General features: G+C 42.0%; 1 protein-coding gene across 1 annotated transcript in view; it reads right to left on the bottom strand.

The window, feature by feature from the left end:
- CSRP1 (cysteine and glycine rich protein 1) overlaps positions 1 to 12,552 on the bottom strand; it is a 178,309-nt gene that overhangs the window by 127,794 nt on the left and 37,963 nt on the right. Inside the window, exon 3 of the mRNA XM_077295382.1 lies at positions 2,006 to 2,174. Coding sequence (XP_077151497.1) covers positions 2,006 to 2,174 — 169 coding nt within the window. The remainder of the gene's footprint in view (positions 1 to 2,005; positions 2,175 to 12,552) is intronic.

The raw sequence follows: 12,552 nt of genomic DNA, 5'->3' as shown, positions 1-12,552 counted from the left end.
CGCCAATGCAAATGCCCAATTCTGGGGGTCACCCCGCAGCAAGGAAATAACAATCTTAACCTGCTGAGCGGGGTCTCCAGCGGAGTAAGATCTCAGAGAAAGATACAATTTACAATTGTGCTTAAAATTCAAAAAACGAGATCTATCTCCAGAAAAAAACTCTGGTATAGGAATTTTAGGTTCAGACATAGGAGCATGTATGACGAAATCCTGTATATTTTGCACCTTAGAAGCAAGATTATTCAGATTTGAAGCTAAACTCTGGATATCCATTTCTCAGCAGCTGAGATCTAAGCCATTCAGGGATTAAGAGGAGGGGAAAGAAGCAGACTGCAATTATGGCTAGACAGACTTCAGAGTAAAAAAAAAAAAAAAAGGTGTCAGAAACTTCTTTTCTCTCCTTCTTCAGCCAATACTTAACACAGTCGGGCCGGCTATACAGTCATGATTCCCAATGGCAGGGACATAGGCAAAAACAGGACTAGCTCTAGGATGATGGAATCTAAGCTGACCGCGATGCTGAACCTCACACACAACTACCAGTGGCCGGGGAACGTACCTGCGTTTTATCACTAGACGTCTCGCACCAGCCGGAGATCTAGCTACCCCTAATAGAGGAAACACAGACCTGGCTTGCCTCCAGAGAAAACCCCAAAGTAATAGTAGCCCCCAACATATAATGACGGTTAGTTAAGAAGAAAACACACACGTAGTATGAATACAGGTTCAGCAAAGAGAGGCCCACTAACTAGATAGCAGAAAATACAAAAGTGGACTTCGCGGTCAACTCAAAACCCTACAAAATACCATCCTGAAGTGACTTTAAACTCCGGTATCAACTCATGACACCGGAGTGGTCACTTCAGTTCACTAGAGCTTCCAGCAGCAAGATTCATATAAATGCACGCTGGACAAAAGATACAAATGATCAAACTTATCTGACTCAGCAGACTTGGAGCAGGTAGCAAGTAACAGAGGAGCTCTGGTAACATTGATAGCCGGCAAGTAAATGAGTGAGAAGCCAGACTATATAGGAAACTCCCATTTCCTGATGGGAACAGGTGCACTGGAGATAGAAGACAGAAGTCAACCAGTACCACCAGTAGCCACCAGAGGGAGCCCACAAACAAAATTCACAACAGCCACGATCTGCTGCGTCAGCAGGGGTTTTGTCTGCTCCTGCTGCTGCTGCTTTAACTCTAGCTGTTGCTGCTGCTCCTGCTGCCATTGCTGAGTGAGGACCAACTGCTACAAAAGCTCCTCCCTTTTTGTCGGCAGGTTTGTGCTGTAGCGTTGCAGGCTTAATCATTGACATGCAGCACGCTTTGGGGTATGCCTCAGTTCACATTGTTGGCATTCTCAAACCATATGTAGTGCAGCAGGGTTGATGCAGTGTGACAGACAGGCAGTGACCACAGGAAAGTTCAAAACAAATGTCTTTTAGTGTCCAAAGAAACTTGCAACTGGAACACAAAAGGTATTTTCCGGATCGCAGCCGGGAAACAAGACAGCCAGTAACCGAGATCGGTTGCCGCTGGCGATGGCACCACCATGTCACGCTGAGGGGTGCCAGGCCTTTTGGCTCTACTTGGCTCTTTGCTACATCACACAGGTTGAAGCTTTGCAGAGCCACCTGCTCTGCAAGTTTGCAAACCAAAACTGACATACCCAGCCCTTTGCTGCAGGGTTTTTACAAGGAACCTGTGGCCATAGGCCACATGTAAGATGTGGCCGTGAGGAAGCGGACCGCATCACTACCATCCTGTAGTCCGATCCAAAAATAAAAGCCCATGGCAGGTTTTCTTAAATCTGCCTTGAGCAAATAGTTTGCCCAAGACCAACACTTACTTTTATATTGCACTGCAATCACAGCTATGTCTGTGACTGCAATGCACTCCCGCAGCCTCAATATGCTTCTGTGCGCATCCAGGGGGACATATAATACTGGTCACTGCTTCACAAGTGTGACTTTGCTTTTCAAAGTGCCTTGCAAAGGTTAACTTACTCTTCTGAAGTGATGCCCAAGCCTTCACCTCGGTCCATACTTAGGGTTCCGGCTCCTTGTCCAAATCCATATCCTTTGGGGCCATATTTCTTTCCATAGCATGATTTACAATATATTTCATTTCCATGAATAGCAACTGTAGTGCTGTCAAGATTCTTCTTGCATACCACTGTAAAGAGAAATAACAAAGATAGTGCCAAACTGATCTCAAATTCATATAATTTAAAAGTTATCATTTTATGCATACATTTGCAAGGCAAAATATTATTTATTAAATATATGTGTTATGTATATGCAATGTACGTTAGTTTAGATTAGATCACTGCTGAACTTATCCGACAAGTCAAGTCCACAAATTGCGGATATGACTGACTTTGTGTACAGTTCCATATGCTCTTTTACTTAGCACTCCCTGGAATTAACTAATTTGGTTCCACCTTTGATTTGAAAGCCTAATGTTTTCTGTTCACATTCTAAGCATAAGTCAAAAAGCACATCAAAGCAACATCAAAAAAAAATTTGTTAGTCATTTATACATTGTCATAAAGTACATTTAATTAATTTCAGTGCTTATTAGTATAGTATTCCAATAGTTAAACAAGTTATCTAGTCTTCAATATATGTATTATATTTCATTTTAATCTATTTAAACAAAGTAATTCAATCAATAACCCAATCTGAAACAACTTATTAATATACCTTCCTTTTGCAACACTTACAGGAAAAATGTCACCTGACATTTTTGTAACCAAAAAAGTCTGGAGAGGATTGAATGGGGAAAATCATGGAATATGTAGTCTTCAGAGCTAAGACTAGTGGTATGCAGCAAAGGAGTGAGTCCATAGGGAAAAGTCTAAAGACAGAAACCCACACGGGAAGCGTATGTAAGTATGTGCCTGTACCCTATATATCTATATACAGTATACTGGATATATATATATATATTTTTTTGTGACATTGGATAACCCCTTTAACCCTTTGTAACACAAATACACTAATCCATGCCTTGCTACAACAGCTTACAATTGGTGTTTGTCAAATTATCACTTTCTTTCTGGCGCCCTGCCATTTATTTCCTGCTACAATGTTACATGGTAGCAAAGTTAGAGCTGTGATGCATCAAGTCATGTAACTTTACTGCAAACTCTGTCTGATGGGTGAGAGAGCTGTGTGAGCCTTCCCACTGCACTGACAGTATGAACTATGTAGCAATTACAAATTAGATATCTCTACTAATGTTATACTAAAATAAGATGTGCCTTTTATAATTTCTATGAATAGAACACAGATAAATAGTTAACCAATACTGGCTTAGAATACTAATATATACAGTACTTTGCAAACTAGGACAATTGTTCATACAAATAGTATGATAGCTGTAAGTGTACAACTAAAGTAGTCTAGAACGTTGTTAAACTCAATATTACCTTCCCAGACAGTAAGCATTTTACTGCTGTTGGAATCAGGTAAAAGACAGCATAGTATGACACTCTGCTCGGTAGTGCTGGTACAGGTATGGGCATCCTTAACTGTATACAGATAGAAAATGTTATAAATAAGGACACTAGAGCTGGATCCTATATATGTCGAGTTGTTAATATGAATGCAAAATATTTGCCACCTAGCTTTTGGACACAGAAAGAGTGTGTTGAAGTTTCTTGTGACTTTTCACAAATATTCAAAGGAAGTGTATATATTCAGTGGATTCTAACTAGTGATAAGCAAACCTTTTAAGGTTCAGTTCGGTTTGGTTCGCAAACGTCTCAATGTTTACTGAACGGTTCATCGAACATAACCAAATCCCATTGAATTTAATGGGAGGCTAAACCAAACGCATAGACAACACCTTAAGCTCAAATTAGAGGCAGACACCAGGAAAAGTGGCATCAATTGACTCAGAGTACAAATAGTATAATTACGCAGCATGGATGCATGGGACAGGGCTTGGACCAGCATTTTTAGCTGAAACATTGATCAGTAACAGGTGGATGAGTGACAGGTGTAGGCCTGATGCTCTGGGAGGCCACCCAAACAGGACAGGCAACACACATGAAGGAGACCCTACTAAAAGTCCAAACATTTCCCAAGGTTAGGGGCAGACAACAGGAAAAGTGGTATCAATTGACCCACAGTAGATATTTGATAATGTCTCAGCAGCAGTCAGCCATGTATAAGGTATCAGGGTCTGGGCCAGCAGACCAATGTAAGCCTACTTTGCTGGGAGCCCTGATACCTCAATCAACAGTTCAAACTGCTTTTTTGCTCAACCACACACAAGTTGCACAAATATCAGCTTGGTAGACCACTAATGTTAGAAAAATGTAAGGATAGTAACTAAGGTAGTTGACTGATGATCAATTCACCCACAGTAGAAATTTGATAATGGCACATCAGCAGTCAGTCAATGGCCATGCAAGAGGTATCAGGGTCTGGGCCAGCATTTACAGTTTTGAACTTAAGTTTAAATTAAGATGAGGTGGGTGAGGGGTCAGTATAATCCTGCTGTGCTGGGGGCCCTGATACCTCATACAACAGTTCAAACTGCTTTTCTGCTCAGTCACACTCAGGTGGCACAAATATCAGCTTCGTAGACTATTGTTAGAAACATTTAAGCATAGTAACACAGGTAGTTGACAAATTAAGTGCAGGCTTGGTGGTCTGGGAAACCTACTGCTACAGGCAACACATATGAAACCCAACTTGGAGTCCAAACATTTCAAAAATTATTGCGAAACACCACTAAAGTTACATCAATTTTCTTAGAGTAGAAATAGCATAATGGGCCTCTCAGACCCCTTCTATTACAGGTAGCCCAACAGATGGAGACCCACCTTGGAGTGGCCAAATTTCAAAAAAATATTAGCACACACCTGTAAAGTGGCATCAATTTTCCCAGAGTATAAATACAGTAGTAGTAGTAGTAATGGGCCTCACAGACCCCTTCCTCTACAGGCAACTCACCAGATGGAGACACAACTTGGAGTCTCCACATTTCAAAAAATTTTTTGTAACATCAGCAGCAGTAGCAACAGCAGGCACAGAAGCCACAACAAAGGTGTCCTAGACTGCAATAAGGCTAGATCAATGCAGTACGCTATAAACTACACCATGGGCTAGTCTGTCCAGTCGAGACTGGGATGCAAAAGTCATTGTAGATCCATGACTTGTTCAGCTTAATGAAAGTTAGGTGGTCTACACTTTCAGGGGACAGCCGGATGCTCTTATCCATCAGGACATCAACAGCAGTGCTGAAGACATGTTCTGTGAGAACGCTGACTGTCCAGCATGACAAAACCTCCAAGGCGAGACAGGCGAGCACAGGCCACGCTTCCATTTTTGAAGACCAAAATGCAAAAGAGTCCAAATTCCCCCTGATGGCATTGATATTGAGCTCCAGATACTCCTGCACCTTCCTCTCCACTTGTTGAAAACATGTCAGACTTGTACTCTAATCTGTTGGTGCACGGGCTGGTCTAAAAATGTGTGAAACTACTCACAGAAATTGTTTATACCATTTAAGCTGCTGCTGCTAATGTTTTTGTGTTGAAGACTCGATGTTTCCAGGGTTGGAAGTCTAGAACTGCGATGCACATTGTGTTCCTCACTCTTGTCTTTGGGAAAACCACTCTTAAGATTGTCTACAAGCATGTTTCGATACACCATGTACGCATCTCTTACCGGGGGGAAGCATCTGGCAAAATTTACTCTTATGCAGTGGATCAACAGAGTGGCAACCCAGTAGTCAGCACTATTTCTAATCCTAACAATATGGTATTTTGTTGCAGATAGTGCAGCAAGAAGGAGCTCATGTGTCAGGCGCTTCCATGAGCTCCAAGTCCATGGTGTGTTAGTGGCAGGGTAACACTCAAGCTTGCTTACTTCGTCCTCTCCCGCCAACCACGGAGAACAGAGGGGTGATCATCATCCTCTTCATCTCCTGACTGTTGCGTGCCTATCACCTCTTCCTCCTCATGCTCCTCCATTTGTCGCTTGGCTCCTGCAACTTCACTAACACAGTTTTTCTGGTACCATGAGCCGCCCTCCATCACTGTAATTCACCCTCCCATGGCACCCAACTGTGTGACAACAGTCTGGAACTTAGAAGTATTGTTATTTCTTCTGCAACCTCCTCTGTTTCCACCTCTTCCTCTGGGACCAACACCTCCCCCCGTGGTGGTTCAAAGTGTGCTCCAGCATGCTGATGACTGGAATAATGATGATGATGCTGATGGCATCATCAGTGCTAATCATCTTAGTAGCCATTTTGAAACTGTGCAGAAGGATGCAAAGGTCCTTCATGTGTGCCCACTCTTCAAACGTTATTTGCACCTCGTGTGTAGTACATTGTCCCAGGCTATGCAAAAGGACATATTACACTAGGGCTTGTCACTGCTGCCACAGTTGCGGCAACATGTGGTCAGTGGAATTCCACTGTGTCGGCACATCACATATCAAATGGTCATGCCGAAAGACCTATGTAGCGATGCAAGTCGATGACCTGTGGGATGCAAACAGCAGAATTGAAAACACAGCGACCGTGCTTTTTGCATCAGCGCATCCAGGCCAGGACAGTGGCAGAGAAATTGATGTACCACCAAGTTGAGGATGTGAGCCATGAAAGGCATATGTGTGAGGTTGCTCCAGCATAGGGCCGCCACCAGGTTCACACCATATTCGCACACGGCCTTCCTTGGCTCCAGGTTCAGTGGTGAAAGCCATTGCTGAATATCGGCCTAGATAGCTGTCCACAACTCTTGAGCTGTATGACTGATCTCCAAGGCATATTCATTTAAACATTGTCAGACTGGGGTGAGCTGTGGCTGCACAGTACAGAGGTGGGGTATATTCTCTGCACTGTTGGAACATGGCTCTAATTAAAGGAGAGGTTGAGGGTGCAGGTGGAGGCCCTAGAGGAGATGGAGGAGGCAGAAGCAGTAAAGGAACTGTTAGATGCAGAGGTTTGTCCCGCAAGCCTTGGGGATTCTAAGACTTGTGGAGTAGACCCTTGCCCCCATTCCCTCACAGCCACCAGAGTCACACAGTGCCCAGTCAGAAAAATGTAATGTTCCTGGCCATGTTTGCTCTTCCAAGTTTCATTGATGAAATGCACCCTGGCAGACATGGATTTTTCCAAGGAACAGGTGATATTGTCTGTGACATGCTGTTGTAGCGCAGGAACAGCTTTCTTAGAGAAGTAATGGCAACTGAGCAACTGGTACTGGGGGACTGCAATTGCCATCATCTTTCAGAAACTGTATCCACCAGGCAGAAAGGCAGCATTTCCAAGGCCAACAAATTGGAGATGGTGGAATTCAAGCTCTTAGTTTTGGTATGTGTAGGAGGCAGCATTCTTTTACGTAACCACAAGTGCGGGACCGAGGCCTGGCTGCTGTGCTGAGAGTGGGTGAAGTAGGGTGAACACAACATACTGCTGGACTGTGAGTGCAGTGCAGGCAGAGATGTTGTGGTGGATTGAGAAAGATGTTGTATGAAACAAAAATAGCAGGCATGTGCACTTCCTCAAGAGCTGACAGGCTTTCACTCACCCAGATTGTAGGAGATAAACAAGTGGATATTCTGCAGCCTGAGTCCGGTGTGAGTACACTTGCAATGATGACAGAGGAAGAAGCAGCAGAAGCGGTTGATGGGATGTGTGCTGGGTGGCGAGGCCCTCTAGCCTGCCTTTTTGCACCATGAGATTCCTAAAGTATCACATGTTGATCGCGCATGTGCCCGTTCATGCATGTAGTAGCCAAATTATTGCAATTTTTGCCTCTACTGAGTCTTTTTTTTCAAAGTTGGCAGATAGCATTAGTTGGGTCATACTATGTGGTCTCAAAAAAGGCCCAGGCTAGGCAACCCTTACCGCCCCTGTGAACTGCAGACTCGCGACCGCTGCTGGCCACAGCGAGAAATGTGGCTGAGGATGCAGCGCTTGTCTTGGTTGTGTCACTCCTTTCTGTGCGGCAAGCCGCAACATCACCTCCTCATCTTCCTCCTTTATCTTCTCTGCTGAGCTACTCAGCTGTGTGGCTCTGGGTTCACACCAAGTGGGATCTATAACCTCATCATCATCCGCTTTGTTCTCCCACTTATTGCCCTAAGAGTCACCCTCCGCCTCTTCCTGCCCTGACAGCACAGTGGAGTCCGTGTGACCCTCAGGTATCTGAGTCTCATCAGGATCACCTCCACCCACCCCAGGGGTTAACGCCTGGTATGAGGGTCTGGATTCTGCTCTGACCCTACTTTGTCCAGCCCCGGATCCACCCAGAAAAATTTTGGGGCATCAATGCAAATGCTTTCCTCCTCTGGATTCTGTGAATCTTTGGAGCAGACCTCTGTTGCTCATCTGCAGACTCACCCATCTGTTGACACCTTTGCAGACTCACCCATCTGTTTTTCACCAGTCAATTGGCTGGTTGGAGAGTTGTGACACAGGAGGGAATCAGGGTAATTGGGGTGCACCTCTGAGGTTTGTACTGTGTGTGATGTTAAGCTGGAGGAAGAGGAGGAGATCCCACTTGATGCAGCGCTTGCTATCCACTGGAACACATGCTCTTTCTGGTCTGCCTCTACAAGGCGTACTGCTGTGCGGCTGTCAAAGAAAGGGTGTCAAGTAGCCCGTCCAGTAACAGATCTTGACAGTTGTCTTTGGATAGGACAAGACAGTGTTTATTTAGAAGAGCTTTCAGTAGTATTACCAGCTAAACCACATACATGTCGAACATGAAGCCTATTCCCCCTTCCACCACGACCTCACAATTTCCCACTCATGTTGGATGCATCTTTCTAGGCAGCTGTTTCACAACCCTAGGCACAGACTTGTCAGTCACCTGTAACTAAATTCATAAATATTTATTTACTGTGATAATGTGCTTGCACAACAATATTAGCCCAAATGATTTTGATTAGGGAATTTGCACTGGTGCCTGCACAGCAATATTAGCCCAAAATCTTTTGGGATAATATTGGGGTGCAAGCATGAGTTACTATTGATTAAGAAATGGAGACTCATGCTTGCACCCAATATTATACCAAACCATTTTGAATAGGAAATGGGGCCTGGTGCCTGCACAACAATATTAGTCCAAACAATTTTGCTTAGGAAATGGGGCCTGGTACCTATAGAGCAATTTTAGTAAAAACAATTTTGATTAGGAAGTGGGGACCTTTGCCTGGACCCCAATATTAGCCCAAATGATTTTGATTAGGAAATGGAGTCTGGTACCCGCACAACCATATTAGCCCAAATTATTTTGATAAGGAAACCTTGCCTTGTGCCTGTACAACAATATTAGCCCAAACAATTTTTATTAGGAAATGGGGACTGGTGCCTGCACAACTGTATTAGCCCAAACAATTTTAATTAGGAAATGGGGACTCCTCCCTGCACCGCAATTTATTTATTTTTTTAGCAAAGTTTGGAATTTTTTTTCACCACTTAGGTAAAAAATAACCTAGTCATATTAGGCGTCTATGAACTCGTAGTGACCTGGAGAATCATAATGGCAGGTCAGTTTTAGCATTTAGTGAACCTAGCAAAAAAGCCAAACAAAAAACAAGTGTGGGACTGCACTTTTTTTGCAATTTCACTTCACTTGGAATTTGTTTCCCGTTTTCTAGTAGACGACATGCTAAAACCAATGATGTTGTTCAAAAGTACAACTTGTCCCGCAAAAAATAAGCCCACACATGGCCAAATTGACGGAAAAAAAAAAGTTATGGCTCTGGGAAGGAGGGGAGTGAAAAACGAACACGGATTAACGAAAAATCCCAAGGTCATGAAGGGGTTAGAGTGTGAGAACAAATAATCACTGATTAAAACCAGCTATCATGTTACTTTTGCAGTTGTGAATATGGACACACGAAGCTCTTAAGTTGAAGCCAAGGTTGGAGGGCTGTCAGGACACACCATTAGTTTGCCCAGTCTAAAATTCTCAGCTGTGCTTAAACCATTTCAACAACATATACATGAAATTACATGAATTCATAATCATAATATATTTTTACTGGGATATTGTGGAATTTCAGTTCCACAAACAGCACGCCATTATTCATTACAATACGAACTAATGACTGTATAACTTATTTATTGATTGTACAAATAATTGATACAGATAAAGAAAAGATATATCTCGCAGACTTATACAGAAAAGATATGAATAATTTCAAATATACAGCAGTATTACGCTATGCGAATAGCAGGTTGGTAGTATGTATAGATTATATGATTATAAAAAATCCGAGATAAATAAGTGAAAGATGGATATTGATAGTGTGTGACTCCAACATGCTCAGAAATAATTTAGGGTAGCAAAAACAATCGACAATTGTGAGTAGAAACACAACAAACAACATTTTTCACTAGTGAAATTCAAAGTGAGCAAATGAACTTTGCTGACATTTCTTTCATAAAGATCACAATGAAGGAGTTGCAGACTACCATATCTCATAGACCAATTGTGACAAACAGCCTCCTGAATAACGAGAGGCGGCTGTGATTGAAAAAACTTCTACTCTAAAAAGTGTGCAGATAGTTTCATTGTCTATGATCTTTACAAGAGAAGAAAATGTCCAGCTTCACCGAATCCGTAAAAAAAGTTTTCTTTATTCAAACTTGAACATGAAGGATACAAACTTCAGCACAAACCATATGGGTAAGAATCTCAACGCGTTTCTGGAGACATGTCATGATTAAGGGAGCTTAGTCTCCAGAAACGCGTGAGATTCTTACCCATATGGTTTGTGCTGAAGTTTGTATCCTCCATGTTTAAGTTTGTGAATAAAGAAAACTTTTTTTCATGGATTTGGTGAAGCTGGACACTTTCTTCTCTTGGATTCTACACGACTGGACACAGCAGGTCCGTGCTTCCGAAACTCAGCTTATGCATCACGGGTGAGCTGGTTTATATTCCTTCTCTTCATATGATCTTTGCAACCATATGGGCTCAATGAATATTACTGACATGTTTTACTGATACATAGCATATTATTTGTTTTTCCCTCACTTTTATTCCACTTTAATCTTAAAATCTCGATATGTCTCCTTTTTCACTTGAATACCTTTCCCAGATGAGTGACATATATGATGCTTCCTCCAATCATGCCTTTAAAAGGCCCACATTATATTTCCATTATCTAGAGTTCCTAGAGGACATTTTTCTCCTCTCCTTGTAATTTCCCCCCTCTTCTGCCTTATAATATAACATCTAATTTACGGTTATTAAGTCCTGTACTCTTGTGGGATATCTTGATTTTTATATATTTAGTTGGGATACCTCAAATGATACAAGTGATGGGTCTATCCTAATGTAGACATGTGGGAACTGACATTGTTACTACCTTGTCTTTTATATATTATTCTTGTGGTTGCTTAATGACTGGCCCATTTTTGTTTGGATGCAGGCTGCCTTTAACATTCTACTAGTGAACATATGGTCTTTATGTAGATTGGGCGCATCAGCTCTTTGTACTGCAATATTGATTGGGTGTACCTTGATATTCTCACTTACGCTGATTTGTCGTGTTATTTATTTCCATTTTTCATGGGTATACGCCAAGATAGCTCAACATTGTTTGAGTTGGCGTACATCCAAATTGTTCCTACTTGTTGTTTTCTTCTACTAGTTGGTTACTATAACTAACATGAATATTGTTTAAGATGCCAATTGGGCGCATTCACATATGTTTTCTATGTAACTGCGTTATACTATGTAACTAAGTAAGCATTATTTGAATGGGTGCATGCCGAGAACATTGAACTGGTGCCTACAGAGTTTGTTCTTGCCTATTGTTTTCTATTAGTTGGGCAATATCCCTAACAGGAATGTTGTGCATGGAACAGATTGGTGCATGCAAATATTTTCACTGCTGCTATAGCAAACACTAAGCACCAGTCCTTTGTAATATTACTCTTCATTTTTTGGAATAACATGTCTCTTATTACATATGTTTAATTAACAGTGAGGGGTATATGTATATAGTATTTTCCTAGTGCGCAACATGGGGCCACATTAGTGTTATTCTGTGAATTGTTAAAGTGTGAGTGGGCATTACTGTGGGAGTGTGTGATTTATTGGCATTTGGGCACTGCTGAGAGCTGGTTGGCTTAGTCCGACCACTGGAGCAAGGTACATTTGTGCTCAAAAGTTTACATACCCGGGCAGAATTTTTGCTTTCTTGGCCTTTGGATGTTTTGGGTTGTCATTATGATTTAAAAAGAGAAAACACTGTAATTTGACAATAAATGGCTTCACTCAACCACTAACCAAGAGTGGAGAAAAAGTTTTGGTGTTTACATTCATATTCTCTGAAAAAAGGCCAAGAAAGCAAAAATTCTGCCAGGGTGTGTAAACTTTATGCTGGCATTTTGTTCATAATATAATCGGCATTAAAATTAAAAAAGATATCCTGCAATTTTTACACTGGCCACTGCGTGTTTTTACACTCTAATGACACGTTGAGTATTTGGTGAGTTTTTTTTACATCAGTATTTGTAAGCCAAAACGCTGAGAAGGTGCTAAATACAGAAGTGGTGCACGTGTTTC

This window comes from Ranitomeya variabilis, chromosome 3 (assembly GCF_051348905.1).
Source record: "Ranitomeya variabilis isolate aRanVar5 chromosome 3, aRanVar5.hap1, whole genome shotgun sequence".
NCBI lineage: Eukaryota > Metazoa > Chordata > Amphibia > Anura > Dendrobatidae > Ranitomeya > Ranitomeya variabilis.
Note: the sequence above shows the minus strand (reverse complement) of the source record. Positions and strands in the feature narration are given on the sequence as shown.